Raw genomic sequence first — 27,134 nt, 5'->3', positions numbered from 1 at the left:
GCAGGAATACTGGAGCGAGTTGCCATTTCCTGCTCCAGTGTTTAAGTCTACCACCTTGCTATTTATTTTCTATTTCTCTCTTTTGTTTTTTCATTTTGTTTCTCATTTCATTGATATTTTGTTTCTATTCCTTCTGTTGGCTTATTAGCCCTTTTTATGAATTTTTATTATTCTTTCAGGGCTAACAATGCATTCTAATATAGTCTGGTTAGAGTCAAAATTGTACAGTTTCACCCATTACATTTGACAGCACTTCCTTCTTCACACTTCTCACTTGTTCCTTGACACTTGAAACATCCCTCTTCACACTTCATACTTCACACTCCACAAATCTAATAGCCTTACAATGATAAATTCCATTTATCCATGACTCCAAAATTTTTTGCTTTTTTGTCATATATTTACTTCTACCTATACTGTAAAATCCACCTTAGGATGTTGTCATTTTTGGATGTTACCTCTTAAGGAAATTAGGAAGTGATAAAAATGATCTTTTATATCATCCATATATCGCTGCTTCTCGCACGTATTTTTCCTCCTTTGTGTAGATTTAGATTTTCATTCTGATGTCACTCCCTCATCAGTCTCAAGAATGCCTTTAAAATCTTTTTATCTTGCAGGCCTGCTAGCTCTAATTTCCTCAGCTTCCATTTATCTGAAAGCATCTTTATTTCACTCAATTCTTTAGAGATTTTTCTCTGAGTATAGAATTCTGAAGATTTTCTCCCCATCTGCACTTTAAGGACATTTCTACTCTCTTCTGACTTCCAGAGTTTCTGATAAAGACTAGGCAGACATTCTTATTGTTGTTCACTTGTATATTATATGTCCTTTTCCCCCTCTGACTGCTTTCAAGAGTTTATTTTTATGTTTAGTTTTAAGCAGTCTACTATGATGTGTCCAGGTGCAGGTTTCTTGGTATTTATCTTCCATAGTGTTCCGTTTTCTTAGATTTGTTAGTTAATGCTTTCCATCAAATTTGGGGAAATTTGGCATTATTTTAATTATGTATTTTTCCTGCCTCATCCTTACCTTCTTCTCTTTCTAGGACTTGAATGACACACATATTAGACCAGCTGATATTATCCATCTGTCCCTGAAATTCTGTTCCTTTGTCTCTCCTTTACAATCTTCTATTTTCTCGTGAAGCTTATCCAGTGAATTTTTTCACTTCAGTTACAGCACTTTTGTATTTTCGAGTTTCCATTTGGTCCTTCTTATGTTTTTTATTTTTCTACTATGGTTCCTTATCTATTGACTCAAATAGACTATGTATGTGTCTGCTCAGTCACTTCAGTCATGTCCAATTCTTTGAGACCCTATGGACTATAGCCCACCAAAATCCTCATTCCATGGAATTCTCCAGGCAAGAATACTGGACTGGGTTGCCATGCCATCCTCCAGGGGATCTTCCCAATCCAGGGATCAAACTTGCATCTCCTGCATTACAGGCAGATTCTTTACCACTGAGCCATTATTCTCCTTTAATTCCATTAAAAGAATTAAACATTTACTGGTCTTTAGTTGCTTTAAAATATCTGTTAAATCTAACATTTGAGTCACATCACATTCTGTTTCTATTTACAATTACTTTTTTTTGATTGACTATATAGGCCTTATTTTCCTGGTTTTTGCATGTCTGGTAATTTTTTTTTCTTTCTGTGCACTGGACATTTTTAGTGATACATTATAGACTCTGGATCTTTTCTGCTATGTTTCCTTTAAAGGACTTTGACTTGTTCTAGTAGGCAGTTCATTTACTGGCTAATAACCTTTATATTGTATAGGTTCAGTTTAATGCTTTGTTATAGGGCAGCAGTCCCCAAACTTTCAGGCACCAGGATCCAGTTTCATGGAAGACAACTTTTCCATGGACAGAGCGCTGGTAAGAGGGTGGGGATGGTTTTAGGATGATTCTCATAAGGAGCACATAACCTGGATCCCTCGCATGTGCAGTTCACAGTAGGGTTTGTGCTCCTATGAGAATTTAATGCTGCTGCTAATCTGCTGAGAGGCGGGGCTCAAGCAGTAATGCAAGCGATAGGAAGCAGCTCTATAAAGAGAGGACGTTTCACTTGGCTTGCTCACCAGCCACTCGATCTCCTGCTTTACGGCCCAGTTGATAACAGGCCACTGACCAGTACCGTAAGTCCATGGCCCAGGGGGTTGGGGACTCCTGTTATAGTGGATAAGTGGAAACCCATGATGTTCCCCAAGCACCTCTAACTTGACAGGACTCAACCTCCCAAATCTGTCTTCCCTGCAGGTCTTGTCAAGGCTTGGTTCTGGACTTTGTCAGGGTGGGTGTGGGGCTTCCCCAGTGGCTGTGGGAAAGAATCTGCCTGCAATGCAGGAGCCGCAGGAGACGCGGGTTTGATCCCTGGGTCAAGAAGATCCCATGAAGGAGGGCAGGGAAACCCACTCCAGTAGTCTTGCTTGGAGAATCCCATGGACTCTGGAGGAGCCCAGGGGGCTACGGTCCACAGGGTTGCAAAGAGACATGACTGAAGTGATTTAGCACACACGCACACAGGGTGGGTATAGAGCAGCTGTCTTTGTCAGGAGGTGACTGTCCCCCCAGATGACACATGGAAATATCTGAAGACAGTTTTGGTTGACACAGCAGGGGAGCAAAGGGGAGTTACCGGCCTTCAGTGGATAGAGGTCAGGGATAGTGCTGGACAGCCTACAACATGTGCAAAAGGTCTACACAAGAATGATCCATCCTGCACCATCAATAGTGCCAAGACTGAAAAGCCCAGGTCCACCTCAGGGTTTTCACTAGGGCATGGTCTGCCTGGGTGGTTAACAAGGTGTTCAGGAGACCCTCCACTCTGCCCGGAATGGACCTCCAGTGACTTTATTCACTACTTGACATCTAATATCTCTGGTAGGTTACTCTCTGGTAAGCTATGTTAATAGTCATGCTCTGCAGATGCTATTTTTGAAGGGAAGACTGAAAGGAAATAAATGGAGAAATGAGAAGAATTTGTGACTATTTCTACAACATAGCTACCTCTGCTTTTAGTGCTAATAAATTTTAGTTGATTTAATTTTCTAAATGCAAACCTTTACTTTCTTTTGAGCATTGAACTTAATAAATATAGATTTTCTGAAATTATATCTTCATTATATTTTTAATAGGATGCATATTTGATGATGTGTTTGTGTGGCTTTATTGAATATCAGAAACTTATATTCAAAGGACAGCTTAATCTCATAATACAAAGACTTATACATGCTGCCCATATGCCTGAAAAATTACCTGACCCTTTGAACTACATTGCATTACCATCTCTATATTTTTACCAATATTATTGGTTTCTCTTAGTAAGGGAATTCAAAGACAATACATTGTAATTAAGTAGCCAATATATAAATAATGAATAAAGTAAAGGCTTTGGGCTTCCTGATAGCTCAGTTGGTAAAGAATCCGCCTGCAATGCAGGAGACCCTGGTTCGATTCCTGAGTTGGGAAGATCTGCTGGAGAAGGGATAGGTTACCCACTCCAGTATTCTTGGGCTTCCCTTGTGGCTCTGCTGGTGAAGAATCCGCCTGCAATGTGGGAAACCTAGGTTCAATCCCTGCGTTGGGAAGATCCCCTGGAGAAGGAAAAGGCTACCCACTCCAGTATTCTGGCCTGGAGAATTCCATGAACTGCATAGTCCATGAGGTCGCAAAGAGTCGGACACAACTGAGCTACTTTCACTTTTCAAAGTAAAGGCTTAAGACAAAAGAAAGGTCTGTCCTTCCCAAAGGGGTTTTATGACAAGGTGCCATGGATGAGATATGCCACCTTACTTGAATCAGAGTATATTAAGGCCCATGGTAAGCATGAGATGTCTCAAACTCTACATGGTACTGTTGCCTTGTACCTCATAGCCTGCTGTACCCCATGGCCTCCTGACACATATGTCAATCTTCCAAAACAAAATCAAGGGCTCAACTCAGGCACAAGTACTACAGTATACTGTTTTCATCAGTGTGCTGCCTTTCTAACCCACAACATGAGTTCTCCTCTCTCCCTCTCTTCATTTTCATTATGTAATACAAGATTTAAAACAAAACTATTATCCCCTCTTAGAAATTATACTTCATCACTTGATTTGGAATCTACTATCCTACTTAGCAACCCACTGCAGTATTCTTGCCTGGAGAGTTCTATTGACAGAGGAGCCTGGCGGGTTACACTCCACAGGGTCGCAGAGAGTCGGACATGACTGAAGTGACTTAGCATGCAGGTATGCATGCACACACCCGACTTAGCAAATCACTGGTAATCTGGAAAATTAGAAAATCAAGACATTCTAGTAGGACTAAGTAGAAAACAACAGTATAAACAGGCCAAATATTTAGCACAAACAAGATGAAGATTATGTCTAAATACTAATTTATTCATTGTATTAATTCGGTTTTTCTGTCCTTATAGTGTTTTTTTCTTTTCTGAGCAGACTATACCGTGGTATATGCATCTGACATTCCATGACATTCAAAATTGTTGCATTTTGTTTTGTCTGCAAACTTGGGGAAAATGAGGTCAATTCGATTCTTATTTAGTTGGCTTTGTTCAATGTAAAACAAAAGTAGCATTCAACTTCTATTTGATGATTAGAATAATGACTAAGCTCACCAAGATTAGAAATATGGACAGTAATTTGAATTATTCATAATCCATGACTCAATAAAAGGAATACATAAATATAAAAAGAGTTATATTTGAAAGACAGTAAACATGTGACTTCCCGGGTAAAGACTTCACCTGCCAATGCAGGAGACACAAGAGATGCAGGTTTGATCCATGGGTCAGGAAGACTCCCTAGAAAAGGAAATGACAACCCATTCCAGTATTCTTGCCTGGAAAATTCCATGGACAGAGGAGCCTGGTGGGCTGCAGTCCACAGGGTAGCGAAGAGTAGGACACAAAAAGCGACTGAACAAACACACAAAAATGTAACAAAACTGTTTTGAAAAAAAAAAAATTTGCGTTTTTCATTTTCTCTCTTCATACCTTATCAGGTGGCTGTCTGCAAAAATTCCTTTAATAATCAGTATCAAATATGTTATTCTTTAAGCCACCATTCATTTTAACCAGAAAATTATCTATATTTAAGTAAATTAAGTCAGTAATTTTTATGTTACCAATAAAATATGACATCCTGTAGCTAAATATTTTGAATAACTGACTTCTGCTTACTTTGCGTACTTTAATTATGACATTATGCTTTGACATTAAATGAAAAAAACCATCTGATTTCTTAAAAAGATTACAAAATTAGTACTTTCAGTATACATGTTTATTTTCCAATTAACTTTATTGATCTTACAGGCAGAATAGTATCTTGATCTCTATTACATTCAACAACACCAAAAAATCTACAGCTCTGGTGTCAATATCAATAGTTACTAAAAATGGAGCAAGCAATTTACAACTATCTGCAATTAGGGAAAGTGGATCCAAAAGGCATATAACAGCAATAACAATAAAGTAGTATTTGTGTTAAGACATAAATAGCCAACGTAAATGTAGTACCTCAGGCATTTTTCTAACTGTGGTATCTATACAAATTTTGGAAATTAAATTGAGCACACTGGCCAGTCTACCAATGATCATGAAAGACAAAATACGTAAAAGTGCCTATTTTGCTAATAGGATATGTTCAGCTCTTTAGCTTGACATTGTGTGGTACAGTTATCCCTTCCAAGCATTACAGATCAATACTACATGTGCCTCAAGCTCTTTTACAGATGAATGATCTGATGAAGATGCCCTTATCTCAGAAACTAAGGTCATTAATGTTTATCTTCCCTTGAAACATTCAGAAGGCTTGCTGAACCTAGAGAAAGCCCAATCTCAAACTACTGGGCGAACAGCGACACCTAGTGGTCATTATGCTCCTAAACAAATATCTTAAAAGTATAAACTTAAGGGCATCCATGAAGAAATCACCACAAATGCATCCCCTTTAAATGTGACAGAAGCCTATTTCCAATGAAACTGAATCTGAAAATCACAAATACTTTCAATAACTTTTCTACTGATCAGTAATAATATAAATTGTAAGGCAAAGCCAGCAGTGACCTTTAAATCTTTGTTCTTAATCAACAATCCTTCGCCTTTGTAGATTTTTATAAAAATCCAGTTTTGATTTCTTCATGTCTGAGTTCTTGCTTATTGTAGGATGACATAAAGAACTCTGAAACATGCTGAACTACTGAATGACCGGCTTTGTGGCTCTTTTATGAATACATGGATTGGAATGTCCCAGCAACAAATTTAAACACTCTTAAGTGCACTACGGCTCAGAATCAAGACATTATAAAAGCTGCCAGTCTGTTAATTCTTGTTGGATGGAGTTTACACTGAACATTTTATTAATTTTTTGTCAATAGGGAATATCCAGTTCATCAAGATTTTCTGAAACAGATTCATGAGTTATAGAATCACTTTACCATCAAAGTCATTGTTTAGTAAGTAGGACTGTTTGCTATTAGTGAAAAAGTCGGTACATTCTTTAGCCATTTGCACAATCAATCTGAGGCAGTCCAAGCAAGCTTTTGCTGCTTGCTGAGACCTTAGCTCTGTTTACTACGCATACTTCCCATCAGACCCAACACTGCTCCCCATGTCTTTCTGGCCAACTCCAGGGAAACTCCACCTTGCCGTCACCAGGAAAGATTTTTCCTGAGCACAAACCCCATTGTTGTTCACGGGACATACTGGAATTATCCCTTCCAGATGGATTGAGGCACCCCCCACAGTGCCAAGACATACATGAATGAATATAGGTGGAATCATTATCCACTGACTTATTTCATCTCCCTGTATTTCATTGCCAAGGACCAAGACTAGACTTTTTCTCCCTCCCTGTAACCTTTTAAGGCTCTGTTGAAGACAATAAATAGATGCAAGGCTTAGACAACAGTTTTTGTGTTAATATACCACCAGCCTCTCCAAATGAAGAATGAGCCTGCTTATCACTCCCAGATCATCAAACTATCCCCTCCCCAGCCACATGCCATGTCAGTGACTACCTAGAACATTCACCTAAATGCCACCTGTGTGCACAAAAGGGCTGCAGAGGCCAAGGCTTCCAGTGACTGTTTGCAACAGTCCATGGGAGTGACATCTCATAGGTACCTTCAAATTGGGGAACCAAGAAGACATTTTAATGTCATTTAAGATTTTCATGTAAATGTTAATCAAGACATGTTCCAGTAGGTATCTCTTGCCCAAATAGATAAGCAGTTAATTTTATTAAAGTAATGACTGTGATTTATGTGCATTTAAAATTAACACTAAGCTGAGGTGCTGTAAGTTTAAAGCCCAGAGTTTTCTCCAGCCAACTCCCCCCAGTGACTCTCCAGTCCTCTTTTCCCAAGGTCCTCAGTTACACGAGGCTGCATGGGCTGTAGCCACAGTAGTCAAACGTAATGTTTACTAAGCGGACAGGCAGCCATGAATGCACTGGGGGCACATGGAGGCTGCATTCCATTGCCATCATTACATAGACGTCATCCTCCCTTTCCCCCTCCTTTGTCCCTCTGCCTCCCTTATTTCAGCCTAAGCTGACAGTGAGAGTATGAAGCACTGCCGTGCCCTTCTGCTGTCTGAACACCTGGGCTGAGTAACAAAGATGATTTCTGAATTCTAGGAGAAAATACTGCTAACTATTCACCACTCAACACACCCAGATAGTCTCAGATGAAGAGTTATGGGCGATCATAGGTTATCATTACTGTCTGCTCATAATAATAATGCTCTCCCCCCAAATAACCCAGAACTTGAACTGGAATTTTGAGTTAAAGGTCTCTCCTCTACCTGTCAGTATTCACCTATCTTGACTTTGTGCATGTTTTAAGGATGAATTAGTTCAGGTTTGCAAATAAGTCCTGTCAGAGTTACCAGCGCACAAAAATATCTTTATTACCTCCTTTCCTCACATAAGCTAGCCAAAGAGTAAAGTCAATTATGTTTTTTACTAGTTGCCCAGGGTCATTCTTCCCTGGACCTGGAAGAGTGGAGAAGGGTCTAGCTGAATGGCTGGATTAATGGCCACCACTAGATCCCACCCACCTAGAAGTAATTTGGTCTGGGTCTAAGCGCTAATATCATGCTGCCAAGTCTCTTTCTGAAAAGCATAAAAGCAAAATATCCCATTCCTGCAAGCAAACCAACCACAAGGGTGGTGCCAAGAACCTTTGGGGCCCTTTTCTTGGCCACTCGGAATGCAGTTGGCAGCACCGCAGAGATTAATATATTGTTGACATGTCCCAAAACCTTGTTAAATGTTTTCCTCTTCAAGACACGCTCGTAATAGGTTTCCAAGTTGGGTCGCTTTCCATTTCCCCAGTTTCTCCTCGCAAACCCCAGGAACTTCAGTCGATGCAGTGTAACAGCAAGCGATACGTCCGCCAGGGTGAAGGATTCCCCGCAGAGCCACGGCTGGCGGCCTTCTTCTAATTAGAGAAAGGGACGCGGTGGGTTAAGGGCAAGCGCTGTACCGACAGGGCTTTCCAGGTGGTGCTAGTGGGAAAGAATCCTCCTCCCCATGCAGGAGACATGGGTTCAGTCCCTGGATTAGGAAGATCTCCTGGAGGAGGGAATGGCAACCCACTCCAGTATTCTTGCCTGGAGGATCCCATGGACAAGGAGCCTGGTGGGCTACAGTCCATGGGGTCACACAGAGTCAGAGTCACAGAGACAGGACTGAGTTAGTGAGCACACACGCACGCACTGTACAGACAGACTGGTTAGCATCTCTGCTCTTAGTGCTGAGGGCAAGGTGAGTATAGCAAAAGATGAAGGCCATGGTACATTTTCTTGACAATCACATTCAGCAAGTAATTCTATGCTTAAAAAAAGGGGGGGGCATGCAAATGCATCCCAAGCTACAGGACTTCACCTTCAAATGCAGGGAGTGCAGGTTCAATCCCTGGTGGGGGAAATATGAACCCACATGCCTCTCAGCCAAAAAAAAATCATAACATAAATCAGAAGCGATATTGTAACAAATTCAATAAAGACTTTAAAAATGGTCCACATCAAAAAAATCCATCCCAAAGCTAAGGGACACTTGCTTGACATCTAACAGACACCTGGGTCCCTAGGTGCTGCTAGAGCTACTTGGGCTCGAAGCCTGACTACCAAGCCTCCAAGCCAACAGAGTTAACAGATATTTTCTCGTGGGTTAAAAAAATGACACGTGTACTTGAGGAAAATCTATAAGGTTGGGTCTAAAATGTCACTCAGTAGTTGCTGCTTTTGTTAATTGTTACTTATTTAAAACAGAAGAAAATCCCTATTGTGAAGCAAGTTGCAGGTAACATGGTCTTCAACTTTGTGGTCAGTCAGAATAGGGCAAACAGTCCATGTGTCTGCACTTGGGCTTCATCATTAATTCATGTTCACAGGTACAGAAGATGGGTGCTCACCAGCCAGCCTGCACACACACACAGGCTGACTCCCATGTTATGCTAAGTTACTTTGGTTGTGTCCAACTCTTCGCAACTCTATGGAGTGTAGCCCCCACCCCTCCCTGCCCCAGGCTCCTCTGTCCATGGGATTCTCCAGGCAAGAATACTGGAGTGGGTTGCCATTTCCTCCCCCAAGGGATCTTCCTGACCCAGGGATTGAACCCATGTCTTATGTGTTCTGTATTGGCAGCTGGGTTATTTACCACTAGCGCCACCTGGGAAGCCCACCCATGTTATACTTTACTTCAATTTGCAATTTTTCCCCCGCCTAAGGAAAAAAACTAGAGGGAATGTTCTAGCAAGTAGAACACTTCCAAACTAACCACTGTAATTAAAATTTGTGAAACAGGCCAGCTAGGAATCTATCAACCATAACTTAAGTTGTGCAAAAAAAATTCTTCACTAGCTGTATTTCATATAAATGCAGAGTTACAACTAGACACCTGGGTTTTGCTGAATTCAGTATTATTGTTGCTATCATAATTCAAACTGTCCATGAGTACTAACAGTTAAAAATAGGTTACAGAATGTTTTGGCTGAAACCTAAGAATGTTCCCATAAATACCCCTGGTATACAGAAAAAGACAAAAAGAACACAAACGAGAACCTACCTGGGGTTTCTTCATTTCTTCTTTGCAACTCAGTTTCAACCTGATCCAAGACTTTCTCCAATTCATCAAGAATTTTCTTCAAATATTTGACATTGTCATGGTCAAGGAGCTTTGACTAATTAACAAAAATAACTAAGTAGGTTATTTATGCCTGTAAAAATAATCAGTGTAGAGCAGAGAAGATATAAGTTTTTACACAGTGGGAGTCTGTTTATTCTAGACAATGAGAAGGAACAGAATAACTAAAGCAAAAAGCAAACCTGAGGGAAAATGCCCTGGCTGTGAAATTATCCCCGGGGCCAGACTCACTGTCCACTGGCAACTCCTGTGGGACCGAAGGATCAGAGAGGACAAAGAATATGAGGGGCACGAAGAGACTCCTTTCACTGGGAGGGGAGTTTGGGGGGGAATCGATGCATGCATATATATGCTGAGTCCCTCTGCTATTCACCTGAAACTACCACAACATTGTTTGTTAATCAGCTTTACCCCAGTACAAAATAAAAAGTTTTTAAAAAGAGAGATTCCTTTTATGCCCAATTCAAGAATGGAATTTTTAAAGTTTTTTTTTTTAATCTTTTGGCCACACCTAGCAGCATGTGGGATCTCAGTTCCCCAAGCAGGGATGGAGCTCCTAGCCTCTACACTGGCAATGCAGAGTCTCAGTCGCTGGAGAGCCAGAGAAGTCCTGAAGATGGTTGTGTTGATTTTGTTTTGCTTTGTTGGCCATGTCATGTGGCACATGGGATCTTCCCCAACCAGGGATCGAACCCATGTCCCCTACATTGGGAGCACAGAGTCAGCCCCTAGACCACAAAGGAAGTTTAAGAATGGAAATTCAGCAGTCTTCAACGAATGAATAACTGAGGGGTCAGAGATGTGTGACTTCCCTGGTGGCTCAGTTGGTAAAGAATCTGCCTGTAGTGCAGGAGACCCAGGTTCGATCCCTGGGATGGGAAGATCCCCTGGAGTAGGAAATGGCAACTGACCCCCTTATCCTTGCCTGGGAAATCCCACAGACAGAGAAGCCTGATGGGTTATAATCCATGGGGTTGCAAAGAGCTGGCCATGACTAAACATGCATGCACACACACATAACTCAATAGCAAGTAAACAATTCAATTTAAAAATGGGCAGAAGATCTAGATAGACATTTTTCCAAAGGTATGCAGAGGCACATGAAAAGATGCTCAACATTTCTGATCATCAGGAAAAACAAATCAAAACCACAGTAAGATACTACCTCACCTGTTAGAATGGCTATTATCAAAAAGACAAAAACTTTAAGTGTTGACAAGGATGTGAAGAAAAGGGAACCTTTGTGTTCTATTGGTGGGAATGTAAACTGGTACAGCCATGATGGAAAATAGTGTAGAGGTTCCTCAAAAAATTAAAAATAGAACTAATATACAATCCAGCAATTCTACTTCTGGGTATTTAGCTAAAGAAAAACAAAAACATAAATTCTTAATAATGCATATATCTGGATTCTAGAAAAATGGTACTGATGAACCTATTTCCAGGGCAGGAATAGAGACACAGACACAGAAAACAGGTTTGTGGACACAGCAGGTGAGGAGAGGATGGGATGAATTGAGAGAGTAGCAGTGAAACATTATCATATGTAAAACAGATAGCTAATGGGAAGCTACTGCATAACACAGGCGGCCCAACCAGTGCTCCCTAACAACCTAGAGGGTGAAATGGGGTTGGGGGTGGGAGGGAGGTTCAGGATGGAGGGGATATGTGTATACTCATGGTTGATTCACGTTGTTGTATGGCAGAAACCAACACAACATTGTAAAGCTTATCCTCCAATTTCAAATTTTTTAATTAATTTGAAAGATACCTGCACTCCTATGTTCCTTGCAGTATTATTTACAATAGGCAAAACAACTTAAGTGTTCATCAACAGATGAATGGATTTTAAAAAATTGTGATGTGTATATATAGAATAGCATATTTTCCAGCTATAAAAAAAAATGAAAATTTTGCCATTTACAATAATGTAGTTAAACCTTGACAGAATTATGCTAAGTGAAATAAATCAGACAGAGAAAGACAAATACCATATTATCTCTCTTATTTGTGGACTCTAAAAACAAACAAACAACTAAGCTCATAGATGCAGAGAATAAACCAGTGGTTGCCAGAGGCAGGAGGTAAGAGGTAGGAGAAATGGGTGAAGGTGATCAAAAGGTAAAAAGGAAAAAAATGAAAGGTGTGAGGGGAAGATATACAGTGTTAAAAAAAAAATTCGCTGATTGCTTTATTGATATAAAAAAGTCATAAACAGAGGTCCAGCTGACTCAAAGTGCAAAACACCTGAAATGACAGATTCCTATGATATTTTATTAATCTGCTTTCACATTTTATTACTTGCCTTGGCAACCAGCATGAGCAATATCTGCTCTTCAAGCAACTGTCATTAGGTCTGAATATCAAATCTAATAAAGAAAAATTCTTTCTAAAAGCAGAGCATGAGCCAAAGGTAACATGTGCACTGATGATCTGTGATATTTAATAGAAGATATTCTAAGAAATAGCAATACTTTACAAAAAGTGGACCATTTAACACAAATAGCAGATGTCAATTGAGGACAGCCTGGTTTACTTACTTTAAGTCGCTTCTGTTTTGCAATGTACGCCTCTTGTAAATCTGGGTTTTCTTCAGCAAGCTTTTTCAGTTCAGACTCCGTGTTACCAATTTGGCCTGATGATGAAATCAGTTTTGAAAAAGAAAATTATTTTCTCCCTTCCATGTAAGAAACAAGGAGAAGTAGGGAAACTTGATGGTAAGAGCATTAAGCGCTGGGCGGGGCGGGGGGGGGGGGGGCACGCCCTCTCTCAGCCCCAGACTTCCCCCTCTCTGTGCCTCAGTTTCCTCACCTTTAAATTGGAGCTATGTTATCGGCCACGCAGGTTGAGGATGAAATAAGAGGCACCTTGGAAAGTGCTTAGAGCAAAGTCCAGCACACCGTGAGTGCTAAGTGCACAATAGCTGTCCTACTTTTCAGTAACTTTCAAGTCTTCCGTAATAAAACTTTTTTTGTGAAGGGAAGGAAAAAGCATTATTTAGAGAAATATTTATTCTGGATGACAGAACTATGGTCAGAATACTTGCTTCAAATCATATGATGGGTATTTATGAGGAGAAGGAGGAGGAACCAGAGGAAGGTGACAGGCCAGGAGACGAGGAAGATGGAGGGAGGGAGAGCTGGGGACAGGAGAGGACTGAGGAGCAGGGTATCAAAAAGAAAGGAAAACAGCCTAAGTAAGAGAACCCTAAAAAACGAGGTATGATGTCATGGAAAGAAGGGCTTGGTGGAATCGGAGATCTGAGTGTGAGTGTTCCTCGTCACTCCTCAGTCTGACCACGGCCCCTACCCTCCCCACCCCTGGACCATGGAGCACACCTCCTGCTCCTCATCCCATACACTGACCCATCCCTACCCTCAGGACGGGAGGAAAGAGAAAGCTCCTGGTCACAGCTCAACCTCAGGGGATCGCCAGTCACTGAATTTAGAGGCAGAGTAATGATGAGACCTCCTTCACATAATGAAACAAAACTAAAGGACCAGAAATGTGAACTCCATTGCGCATAACTGCCTGCAGACCCCAGCTTTTCTGATTCCTAATCTGTCTGTCCCTGCAAACACGTTACGTTCTTTACTCTTCCACAGGCCACTCTTCTGAGTTTTATCTACGCCTGGTCCTCAAGGCCAAGAGCTGGAAAATCAGATCCTGAAGACAATAAATGTCCAGCCAAACAGGTGAAGCACAGATTAATCTGCCTGGTACATGGATCGATGTGTAACATGCATGTCCACGAAGCAAACGCAACAATCCCGCCCTCACGTCTTCCTGAGATGTGCTGGGTGTCAAAAATGAATGAAAAGAAACGTGAGGCAGAATTGCAGGTCTTTAAGATTTCTACATACTGCGAATCCTTGTTGTTGCATAAGCTGGGATCATGGAGTCCACGGTTAGCTCAGGATGTAAAATGCAGCCGTGTGTATAGGCATCCATGGGCAAAGAGTCAAGTAGTTCTCGATAATGCTGGACCCGTGGGTAATACATGCTTCCTTTATCAGGCATTAATCTGGGTGTTTTTTCTAAAATATACATACAAACACACACACAAACATTGAAGAAAAAGTTACAAATGAGACATTACATCCAGAAGCAAAAAACAAAAATACAAGCCCCCTCATCATTAACATTTTCAATATTATATGAAGGGAGATAATGGATGACATTTTCCCAGCCTCAACATTCAAAACTTGAACTGATGTCCTAGACCAGATTCCAAACCATAATCAGACTTCTCCAACTCACAAATCACTGTTTTCAAAGTCCAGATTTTCATGCCAACTCTTCTGTGAAATCTTCTCCAACCTCCCACAACTACTAACATCTGACTAGATCAAGTGTGCCTTCCTCTGTACACAAAAAGTAGTTGGTATAAACTCCATTATAACCCTTATCACCTTAATTAGTTATTGTATCTTTTTGCCCCATGAACTCCTTCAGGGCAAAGAACGTGATCTGGAGTCCAGCATAGTGTCTCATACATTTCATGTGTGCTTAGTCACTCAGTTATGTCCAACTCTTTGCGACCCCATGGACTGTAACCCACCAGGCTACTCTGTCCATGGGGATTTTCCAGGCCAGAATACTGGAGTGGATAGCCATTTCCTTCTCCAGGGAATCTTCCCAACCCAGGGATCGAACCCAGGTGTCCCACATTGCAGGTGGATTCTTTATTGTCTGAGCCACCAGGGAAGCCCAAGAATACTGGAGTGGGTAGCCTATCCCTTCTCCAGGGGAACTTCCCAACCCAGGACTCAAACCAAGGTCTCATTTTAGGCCATTGGTAAATGTTGGTTAAGTGAATCAAGGCTCATCATGGAAAGATGATGAGGGCCCACACCTTCCGAGGTTCCAGTAAAGACCAAGAGTGATCCTGTTGATGTATATGGCAGAAACCAACACAATAGTGTAAAGCAATTATCCTCCAATTTAAAATATTTTTTTTTTTAAAGAGTGATCCTGTTGATGCTATGTGAATGTGAATGGCTAGTCTTCATGGAATTCACCGGGAAATTCTGGTATTTTATCTCTAGAAAGTGGGTTTCACATAAATCTTCATTTGTTGGTTAAACTCTAGATTATAGACTCCTAACGGCAGGGATCATATACTATTCTTTGTTGAATCCCCAATTGCCTAATATAATGTTTGGCTGACAGCGGGTGTTCAATAAATTTCAATTAATAAATGAATTAATGAATATATCCCCAAATTGCTGCTGCTGCTACTGCTGCTAAGTCGCTTCAGTCGTGTCCGAATCTTAGCGACCCCATGGACTATAGCCCACCAGGCTCCTCTGTCCATGGGATTTTCCAGGCAAGAGTACTGGAGTGGGGTGCCATTGCCTTCTCTGCCCCAAATTGCTAGCTATAGGAATACTTGAGCAGGAGCAGCTCTGGAGCAGTTAATGATGACACTATCATATAGAGGCTGAGACATTCTCCCAAGAGCCCACAGCTAATTAGAGGCAGAACAAGAACCAAAGTCATGAACTCCTAATGCAGTGCTCTGTTGTATTACATCATCATAACATCTTCGAAGGGTATACTTTTCAGAGACTATCCAAGAAAAATAAACCACGTGATCCAGAGGCCAGGGCTAAGTTCCTGCAGAACCAATTCCCACTTTTAACTCTCAAACTGCCTCTAAAAAAGTGCCAAAAAACTTATTAATCCAACAGTTGAAAAGAACAGCCTCTACTCTATACATTCCTTTTTGCTTATTCACTTATTTAGTTTGGGTTATTAATTTAATTTAGAATCCTTCTGAGCATCCCACACTCATTCATAAGCATTAACAATTCAGAATTGGTTGCAGAGCATTTCAGGCAAGATCTCATCATGCCAGACCAAGAACAAGCTTTTAAGCCAATAGGCTATTTCTGACTCTCTAAGAAAAAAAGAAGATGGATTACTCCTCAGTGGTCAAGTGTCTAATTGCCTGTTAGCAACTCCAATTCTGAGGTCTGCATTAGAATGACCAAGGATCACATGTCAGCTGCAAACTGCTCATCAACTGTGGGTTTGCCCAACTAGATCATACTTCCTTACTGACATTTCAGGATCTCAGAATGTCACCAGTACCCCCAGTAACGTACAGTAGACATTCCCATGAGAATAACAGACTGGAGGCTTTCTAAGGTGTTTGAAAGTCTGAAGAGTTCTTAACTTTTTGTTTGCCACTGACCTCTTCTCAAAATAATGTTCTTAAATGCATAAAATACATAGGATTGCAAAGAAAATTGATTGTATTAAAGTATGTCATCAGAGTAAATTTAAATGATAACATAGTAATATGGGTGTCTTTTATTAACACATTAACAAGATCTAGCAGCAAATCTAATAACTATAATAATTTCAATGTAGTGAGGGGCATAAGTGATATTTTAAGACATCTGCAATAACAATAATGCTATTAACACATCACAGTCTTGTGAACATATGAACAAAATCATAGGCACTTCTGATACTGCTTTGAATTCTGCCTACACTAGAAATGATCCATTTCTTTTGGAAATTAGTGAAAAACAAAGACGTAATTTTTTTCTCCTCTAAGATAGTAAATCTCCTGAATTTTGTTCACAGACCACTAGGGGTAACAGTTCACAAAGTATGGTCTGAAAATCCCTGGGCTTCCTGAAGACACCCTCAGAGGGTCTACAAATCAAAGCTTTTTTTATAGTAATACTAAGATGTTCCTTGCTCTTTCATTCTTAATCTCTCTTAAGTGTACAATGGTATTTTCCAGAGGTTACACAATGTGTAAAAACTCCCTCACTCTGACAGTTAACAGGATATGAGGCTTGTATGTTCTTGTATTTTAAACTTTTCTCAATTTTAATTTCTAATTTGATAAGTATTGATAGAGAGCCCACATAAACAAAATCTCTCTCAAATGTCCTCATTAACTTCCAAAACAAAGGGGCCTTGAAACCTAAAAGTTTAAGAACCACTGCTCTGGGGGGCTCAAGAACCACAAGTTAATAACCATAAATGATGCAGCATTTTAAAATGCTTCCCAGGTTGTTAAATTTATGGCTACTGGCTCTGGCTGCTTTGTGAGGCCAGGCTGGGGGCTTGACTTCAGAAAAGCATACCACTTCCTTCCTGGAAAAAGAATGAGAGCAGGAAAAATAATGTCTAATTGCTTTCTGGGAAAGGTCCATCTGGCCAAGTCTGCATCCAAATGTTTGAACGACTGAAAATAATCTTCTACCAGTGCACCATGAACTATATAAACTATCTCCTAAGACAACTTTGTCAGACAGAGGCTCAGATACCCGCTGAACCCACGTTCTTTTCCAAGTTCACTTTCTCTCTTCAAGGACACCCTGTCCACATGACGATGTTCTACCAGCATCTTCCTGTCACCCGCAACAAATCAGCAACAGACAGCTGCCTGTTTTTTTCAAAAGACAATTGGGAATTTCCTTTGACTGATACAGATAATCTTCCCTCTCATTCTCATTTTCTTTTATTTTCCAGTCCTTTTGTAAAGCACTTTTGTTATGATACTCAGAAAATCTATTCTGGGTATTCTACCTCGGTCAGGAGTGAGAAAACAATAGAAGGGTTACAGAGGCAGGAGAGAGAGTCAGAGGGTTTTAAAGAAAAGGCAATAAAGGAAGTTTCCAGCACTGGGGAGGAGGGTTGCAGTAGTGGAAGCCAGGATTAGTGACTAAGCTGGAAGAATTAACAGAAACAAATAAATACATTAGCATAAGACCTGATTTTGTAGAAGCACCGAGTAGGGACAAAGGCAAGGCTAAATTTAGGCAGCAAATTAGAAACAAGCAGATAGACACAAAGCAGAAAGATGCGATAAATAAGGAGAGAAAACAAAAGCACAAAATTTGAAATCAGAAAGAAAGGATAAAATCATATTGCAATCCATTTAATGGGGACATCAGCTCCATATATCCTCAAGTCCCTGTATTGCTAAGTAGACTAAGAATGGCCCTGCGCGATCTTTTAAAAAAATTACATTCAGTTTCTCCAAGAGCAAACAATCAAGAGTTTAGCTTCCCAGGTGGCACTAGCGGTAAAGAACCCGCCTGCCAATTGCAGGCGACATAGGAAATGCAAGTTTGATCCCTGGGTCGGGAAGATCCCCTGGAGGAGAGCATGGAACCCACTCCAGTATTCTTGCCTGGAGAATCCCATGGACAGAGGAGCCTAGCATCCACTAAAATTGAACAAATCACAGAAAGTTTTTTTAATTACTTTTTAAAACCACTTTTATTGGTATAATCAGGAGTTTTAAAGACTCCTTTTCTTTTCCTTACCATATACCATATTTTCTCTGCATTCAGTTACACACTTTGAGCTAATTTGCAATTTCAGTAGATGTGCTAAAAAGTACGTAATGTTACTCAATTATATATGAGAGCCTTTTATTAACAGACATAAAATTATTTTTTCTATGACCTTAACAATAATTGGAAATTCCTTTACATAAATAACTATATTATTTAAAGTAACAATAATTTCAGAATTAATATTATTTTTAAAATCTGAATTAATTTTCTATTGATAAAACTGTATTTATAAAATAAATTTACATTTCCTAATTGGTCTTAATATGAGATCCTTTACCAGGATACTTGGATTCTTTCCAAACCAAATTCTTTTCCTAAGAATATTCAAAATGACATATATGGACATAAGACATGAGACATGATCTTCAGAGAGCTGTTATATAACATATTAAGTTACCCAAATTCAATATTTACCATATGACACCCTTGATTCCAGGTTACCAGTGAGTTATTTGACAATAATAAATAGTATATATTCTAGTATTTTGTACTTACTTAATGCTCATCTTTTTTTTTTATTATCTAGTGGCCATGTTAAAGTTCACTAAAAGAGATGACAATATACCAAAAGCATAAGGATGTAAATATGTAAATACTGATTACACAGAAAGGTTGAGAAAAGTGTACAGGCCAGCAAGCCATCATTTTTAGTACAGTCTCAGTTGGTAGACTAATGAAAGATAGCAAATAACAGCAAAAGTGACGCCTGGTGACTACTACACTCTGTTCTGGAGATGAATGGATACACTTAAAGCCTCTCATTCCAACCATGGGCAACTACACACCTCATGAAATTCATTCATGTATTATCATTCTAATTTGTCAACTTTCCTCAAAGTTCCATCCATAATTGACCAAAATGCTGCATGTTCCATCGAGTTCAAATGTAGTAGGTCACAATTAGCCGTGCTCTGGATAGAACCTACACTTCTGAAACAACTCAAGATCACACTTGTCTTTTATTTCATTGTTGGCTGTTTTTGGTAACTTATTAGCAAACCAGGGCTCCCATCCTTCATTAACGAAGCTGATTTTTTCAAACAAAATTCATATACTACTTTTAGCCTTGTTAAACTTTATCTTAGTTATTGTTCCATGCGAAGCATTTCATAAGCTACTCATCATTTTAACTATTGCAGTTTACACATCCACAAGTGTAACAGTATTTCTTCTATGCCTTTATTCCAATCATTTATGGAATTGTTAGACTCAAATCAGAGAACAGAAGCCTAAAAGAATACCAGTAGAGATCCCTGTCCAGGTTGATATCTATTTTCAATATTTCATTCATTTTAATCATTCAAAGTATTTATTAAGCTCCCATTAGAGACCATTCACCATACGAGGCACTGGAAATATAGTTGTTAATGAAACAGACACTGTCTCTGTTCTTCACAGTGCATACAGGGTCTGCCAGTAAATGAAATAATTAAAGTGTGATAGAATTATCATAGGATAAGTGAAAGAGAATATAGCTAAATAAGCAACATGGTATAAGAAATTTATAAATGAATATTCTTCAGAATGATGGTTTATTCATCAGAAAATATGCATTATTCTTATCTAGCCATAGGTGCTCCTTCATTCCACAGGGTTATCACATGACATAATTTGAAATGCTCTACTTAAATCAAGAAACACTATACCAAGAACTATGCCCAGCACACAACAGATCCACTTTTTAAAGTGTTAGAGACATTCTCCAGTAATGTAAAACTTACGCTGATTCCTTTTAATCAAGATACTCCAAAATATTGTTTTTAATTTTTGACAACACATTCTAGAACTCTGCCATACTTAAAGAAGTAGTTTAAAGCTTAAACAGCACTGCTTAAAGCTTAAGCAATTACTTAATGCAAAATAATTTGTAGTACTGCTTCTCAAACTTCTATGTATATATGAGTCACTTGGGAATCTTATTAAAATACAGATTCTGATTCAAGAGACTTGCAGTAGCTAACAGGCTCCTAGGTGATACCAATGCTGCTGGTCAATGGAATACACGTTAAATAACATGTTATCAATGAATAACATTTGTCTCTCTTGTCTGGCACTTTTCCTAACCTCCATGAATTCTTAATAATAAATATAAATTATGTTAATGATCATTGTGATAATGTTTACATGTTTTTTATTTTAGATAAACTTCATCTAGAAACTCGAGTAGCCTTCATTTATATAAAGTAATTGTTTTCTTACTGCCTTCATATCTACTATAGGTTTCAGTTCCCTTAATCTTAACCTTTGTTTAACCCTTCTCAACTGAATGACTCTTCTCCTTGGGAAACAGCAAAGAGTGAAATAAGAGTTGTTTGGATTGCTTTATCTCTGCAACTGATAAAACTATGTTACCTAGTTCCCAAGAGAACAAAAAGAAAAATCAAGTTTCAACTAAGAGCTAGGATTCTTGATTGTCCATTTACTCTATCAGTACAACCAGAATTAGATTCTCAGTTTCTATATTTTCATCTTAATGTTTAGCCCACAATGCCTTCTCCTCTGATTCAACAAACTGTAGTAAGAACTTAGTATTCACCTTGAGCAGTACTCAAAATGCATTCCAGTTTTGCTATGAAATAGTCAAAGAAAAAGAAAGAGCCTAAAGAAAAATTTAATAAAGCTTAATCATCATTAACATGACTATACTGTGAAGTAACATTGTACATTACTGAACATCTGAGAGTAGAAACAATGTAAGGAAGAGGAGGAGGAAAATGCTAGTAATTCAAGGGATGCTAAACAAAATATTTAAATATGATTTCCATTTGCTGTATCTTTTTTAAGTTTCTGATGACTTAAAGTAAAATTCTTATGCAATTATTTTGTCTTATTCACATTATTATAATCACTTCTCCCAAGAAATACAAATTATTATTTAACAGACCTCTCCATTTCCAAAAAGCTCAAGATTGAGAAAGTTTGTCTTAAATCAATTAGCCCCCATTTTCTGTACAGTCCCCAGAATTTAGACTTATAAGGGCTAGCAAATAATGATGGATGGAAAAGAAGTTCATTACACCAAGTTAAACTCCTTGGTTTAGATGGATGGCCAATTCCAATCAAAATCCGAGGGAACTAAACACTTAGATTAAGAATAAGGGCAGGCCATTGCTAATCTAATTCCTTGGGGCAAACCCCACCCCTATTTAGGTCCTATACCTATCTTCTAAGTACTTCAGACTTCTTCTTTTTTTTTTTTTTTGCCTTAAAATTTCCTTTCTCAGCTTCCAGTAATTTGGGGTTATATTCTGATTTTATCCTGCCTAATTAACATTCACATAACTGGTAGCAGATGAAGAGTAATTGGATCTTATCATGCAGTTCCTTTTTCAGAAGAGTTGTTAGGCTGAATGTTCTGCTCTGTTCTCAGTTCTGTCGGTGATCGGCTGTGTAGTCTTGGGCAAATATTGAAGCTACAGTTTACCTGAAAGGCTTGTTATTAGGGAAGAAGCAAAGACAATGTGTAAGTGCCAATGACCATGAGAGACAGTCCATGTAATAGGAAGGTTTGGATTTGAAAGGCTTACACTCCAGCCCGTTCTGCTATAAAACAGCTATGTTACCTTTGGCAATCTCTGTTTCTCTTTCCTCGTGTACAAAATGGGAGTAATTAATCTACCATGCCTATCTCAGGTGTTTTGTTTTGTTTTTAAGACTGACTAGAACAAAAATTACAAAATGTCTGACATAGAACAGGTTGTCAATAATATGAATCTGACTTTAAGGCTAATAAATCACCACCACAAATCATACACCTGCAAGGTTTCTTGCAATGAATTTAAAAGGGAAATTCCAACATTAAAATTGGTAGTTTATATGAAATTATTTCAAAGGAGTCACACTGGCTTATACAAATTATGCGATTGACCCATTTTTATTTGTGTGCTTATGGAAATGGAAAAGGTTGTTGGCACTAAACCACCATCATGAACCCAAAAGGGAGGGAGGAAGGAGGGGAAGAAGGGAGGAAATAGGAAGCAGAGAAGGAGAGAAGGAGGGGAGGAGGGATGGAAGGGAGGAAGGAGGGAAGACATATATTTGTGTTGAAAGTAAATCCAAGAAATCACAAATAGCCTTAACATTACCATCCAGGAAAGTCTGTTCAAGATAATCAATGATCTGAGTGGCCTCACAAATAATGTTTTCCCCGTGGATAAGGACGGGCACTTCTCCAGTTGAGTTCAAACGCATAAACCAAGGCTCATTGTGCTCACTCAGGGGCAGACTTACATCATGTTCCTCGCACTTCAATGCCTTTTCAGCAATTACCAAGCGCACCTGGAAGAGTTCACATTGGTTACCACAACGCAGGTAGGCTTTTAATTAAATGACATCCCCGGATACCAGCAAGCAGCCTTTTTGTGCTTCCCTGAGTTATTAATATTTTCAACACTCCTTTCAAATCTATTCCTGGAAATAACAAGCGAGACATATTCTCGCAGCTCAATCTTATGTTAGAAAAGATAAGTAATGAGAATGATTCTGGCAATATTCAGTCCACGGTCACCCTCTTCATCACTACTACTTTTCTTTGTGTCCTAAACCTTATAATGTGTCTCCCCATAGTAAGAACCTGAAACAGATACACTAGGCTTGTTGAAGAGAGTGAATCAACCAAGAGTAAAAGAAGGAACCCTGGATGAGGCGGTTGCCGGAAGGCGCTTCCCTCTGCCTCACTCTCCAAAGGCCCCGGAAACGAGGCCTCCCGCCCTAACGCCGAAAGTGATGTTTTCTGTCGCATTTCATGAGTGGCAGTGCCTGAGTCACGGCCTTTCCATCTCAGACTGATTCTCCCTGATCCTCCATAGAAGGCGCACCCCTGCCCCACAGGGCCACCCGCCCGCAGGGGTTGAGGCCTTGGAGGTCTAGGTGGGCGGGCTTCCTCGGGCGGCACCCAGCGGGAGCTGTCCAGGTGCTGAAACCCGATCCGCGCCGCCCGCCCGGCCGAGGCCTTTACCTTTTGAGAGCTGAAGGAATGCGTCCAGTGGTACAGAATGAGCTTAACCTCTGCGTCCGACTTGCCTTCCGCCATCAAGGGCGCGCCCCCTCTCTGCTCGTCCTGCCTCCGAGCCATTTCGGGGTGCGCGAGCGCAGGAGGGCCTCGCCTGTCGGTCCTTTACTTCCTCCAGCCACACTGCCTTGCAAAGAGCCTTTTGGCTTTTCCGGGTGCCACCGGAGCCGGGAAAGTTGCGTTCGCGCGGACGGACGAACAGATCACTGGGAAGTGTAGTTTCGCCGGCGAGAAAGCTGCGGGGCGAGTCCGCAAAGACCCGGGGCGGGGTCTCTGCGCGCGGAAGTCACCTGGAAGGTGCAATTGGACGTTTTTTAGGGGAAGTGATCGAAAATATGAGCTCCTGATTCTTTAAGATGAGTAATGAAACGTGTCAATTGCAAATTACTCATGGGTTTTGTAAATGGAGTAGAGATGGCTCAGATACAAAAGCATCAGTTTCCCAAGACACTTAGGATTCCTCATGTAGAGGCTGTGCCTTTGGTGGAAGATTGATAGACAAAAGATTTATGAGTTTTCATTAGAAGATGCTACTATGAGGTCATGTAACAACAACAATAAATCTCATTAACAATGTGAATTAAAAGTCTAGTTGTTAAATACAGAAATTTTTTGTCCATTAAAAAAAATTTTTTACCATCTTTCTAAATTGGAATTTAGAAAGATAGTAAAGATAACCCTGTATGCGAGACAGCAAGAGAGACACAGATGTATTGAACAATCTTTTGGACTCTGTGGGAGAGGGCGAGGGCGGGATGATATGGGAGAATGGCTTTGAAACATGTAAATTATCATATGTGAAACGAATCGCCAGTCCAGTTTCGATGCATGATATAGGATGCTCGGGGCTGGTGCACTGGGATGACCCAGAGGGATGGGATGGGGAGGGATGTGGGAGGGGGGTTCAGGATGGGGAACACATGTACACCCACGGTGGATTCAAGTCAGTGTATGGCAAAAGCAATACAATGTTGTAAAGTAAAATTAATTAATTAATTTAAAAAATTTTTTAATTCATTTTATTTAAGTATTGTTGGTTTACAATGTTGTATGTGTTTCTGCTGCACAGTAAAGTGATTCAGTCATGTGTGTGTGTGTGTGTGTGTATTCTTGTTCATATTTCTTTCCATTATGGTTTATTACAGGATCAAATATAGTTCCCTCTGCTATGCAATAGGATCTTGCTGTCTACCCTTTCTATATACAATAGTTTAACACCTGCTAATTAACACACAATTTTTAGAGCAGAATTACTTGGGTTTGTTTCCTAGTTTTTCAATTTTCCCAATTTATGAAGTAGTGATAATTCTATTTTCCCCATAAGGTTTTTGTGAGAATTAAATAACTAAATACAATGTTAAACACTCAAAACAGGCTAGCATGTTGTAGATACTAAATATTACGTACAATTTCAGTTGCCTTATAAACATTCTCTTTATAACCATGGTCAAAATCATAATTTTATGAAAATCTAGTCATTATTATACATGTCTCAAAATTCAGCACAATAGTAAATCCACAGAATTTCTCTTTTAGTGAATATGTATTAATATGATCATGAAATGAATGCTTGTTATAATTCATCCAGCAGATATTTATTGAGTATCTACTGTGTTCCAAGCATTGTACTGGGCACTGGAAATACATGGCACCCAAGATATAAGTCTGTTGGCAGGGACAACAAAATAAATAGATGACCACAGTGGAGATGAGATCTATCAGTCTTAACAGGAAACACAAGTACTAAGAGAAATGAAAGGTCTAAAAAAGGCCCCTAGAAGGGACAGAAATCTCATGAGGTCCTTCCTCTCCTTTACAACACTTTATTTGTTGGTCTCTGTAATTATTGTTTAAAGATTTTTATAGTATCTCTTTATACCCTTGCATGCATGCTAAGTTGCTTCAGTCATATCCAACTCTTTGGGACCCTATGGACTGTAGTCTGCCAGGCTCCTCTATCCATGGGGATTCTCCAGGCAAGAATACTGGAATGGGTTGCCATTTCCTCCTCCAGGGGGATTCCCGACCCAGGATCCAACTCAAGTCTCTTATATCTCTTGTTGGCAGGCAGGTTCCTTACCACTAGCACCACCTAGGAAGCCCCTTTTTATGTGAAAGTCACTCTGTAGCCTGCCAGGCTCCTCTGTCCATGGAATTCTCCAGGCCAGAATACTGTAGTGGATAGCTGTTCTCTTCTCCAGGGTATCTTCCCAACCCAGGAATTGAACCCAGGTCGCCCACATTGCAGGCAGATTCTTTACCATCTGATCCACAAGGGAAGCCCCTTTACACCCTTAAGTGAATTCAAATGCTACAGCAAAAGTGATCCTTACCAAATTTGTTTATCCATTCACACTTCAGAGCAGAAGAAAAAGCAAAACTGTGACATCAGTCAGAGTGGGGTTTAAACTCCAGCTCCACTCTTACCCTGAGCTCTCCTGCACCTTCACTTCGTCATGTGCAAAATATGAGCATCTATGAGTGCCATGGCATTCGCTGAGAGACTGTGTATAAAGAGTAGCCAAAAGTGGGGTCCAGCTGCTTGCCACTCAAAAGCCAATAAAGAGGCCAGGTTGGTGGGAAGGAAAGTTTTATTTTCGATGCTTGCAACAGTTGGGAGAGTGGGAAACAGGGGCCCACCTGTCCAAAGGCCAACTTCCCCCACTCCTCCCAACCCGGACTATCAAGTGGCAAGAACTTTTAGGGGGTAAGAGCTTTTATAGACAGAAGGGCAGGGGTGGGGAGGGGTGGCTACATGCCAAAACAACACAGTCATTTCTGATAGTCATCTTGAAATTGGTCATGCAGTGGTCTGACCAACATCATCTTGATTGTTTTAAGTACAGTTAATCTTCAGTTTCAGGGTCGGTTTGTTCCCACTTCCTTGCCCAGTTCTCAGAATCGTGGCAGCTTATGTCATGGTTATAGTCTGGTCATCATGTAGTTAACTCCTTCCACCTGGTAGGGGTTTCAGTATGTATAAGACAGCTCCCAGGATATGGCTCAGAATATTATCTATAGCCCTTGAGCAAGAACTAAAGGTCCTTGACTATGCTTAATGGCTAAACTATTATTATTATTTGGTTTCCTTTGACTGTTTTCCTTTGTTTCTACATGTTCTCACTTCTCTGATTAAACTTATTCCTTGGCTCAAGTTATTTCACAGACAAAAGGCAGGCAGAGGACATGGGGGGCAAGGATCATAGGATCCTGCTCCATTTCAAAAGCACTTAGCATGTTGCCTGCAAAACAGCAGGTGATAGAAAGAATTTTTGGAAAAGCCCCTTCATGATGTTAAGAAGACATCATACTTGCTCTTCTCTCTTTAGGCCTCAAAATGTTTTCACTAGTCACTGAGAGAGCTACAATTCAAACATGACTTTTTGACTACTAGGCAAGTACTGCTTTCTACAACACTATGCTAGCTTTACACCAAAGAAAGTTGTAGACTTTCAAGCTTTACACAGCTGGAGTAGACATTAGGGAAAATACAGCCACTTTCTTGAAAAGTAGTCCACACAGATATACAGGTATATACATGTCTATTAGAACACAAACTACCATATCAAACTACTGCTCACATGTCTTTCTTGTGCATTCGACTTTGAGTCTCAGAAGGTCAAAGACCC

The 27,134-nt window shown here is 40.0% G+C and overlaps 1 protein-coding gene across 3 annotated transcripts; it reads right to left on the bottom strand.

Moving 5' to 3' along the window:
- Positions 1 to 5,277: 5,277 nt before the first annotated feature.
- GDAP1 (ganglioside induced differentiation associated protein 1) lies at positions 5,278 to 23,710 on the bottom strand. Of its 3 annotated transcripts, none has more exons than XM_043880497.1 (6): positions 23,452 to 23,710; positions 22,580 to 22,772; positions 14,028 to 14,201; positions 12,705 to 12,799; positions 10,087 to 10,201; positions 5,278 to 8,455 (listed from the first exon to the last, which is right to left on the bottom strand). In XM_043880497.1, the coding sequence occupies exons 1-6, from the start codon at positions 23,566 to 23,568 to the stop codon at positions 8,076 to 8,078; spliced, it is 1,074 nt and encodes a 357-aa protein (XP_043736432.1). In that variant the 5' UTR covers positions 23,569 to 23,710; the 3' UTR covers positions 5,278 to 8,075. The 3 variants fall into 3 exon arrangements, with proteins under 3 accessions (XP_043736432.1, XP_043736431.1, XP_043736433.1); XM_043880496.1 differs by having other exon boundaries at positions 5,278 to 8,458; positions 23,452 to 23,706; XM_043880498.1 differs by lacking the exon at positions 23,452 to 23,710 and having other exon boundaries at positions 5,278 to 8,458; positions 22,725 to 22,774.
- Positions 23,711 to 27,134: the final 3,424 nt, after the last annotated feature.

The sequence above is a fragment of the Cervus elaphus genome, chromosome 21, assembly GCF_910594005.1.
Source record: "Cervus elaphus chromosome 21, mCerEla1.1, whole genome shotgun sequence".
In the NCBI taxonomy this organism is placed as follows: Eukaryota; Metazoa; Chordata; class Mammalia; order Artiodactyla; family Cervidae; genus Cervus; species Cervus elaphus.
Note: the sequence above shows the minus strand (reverse complement) of the source record. Positions and strands in the feature narration are given on the sequence as shown.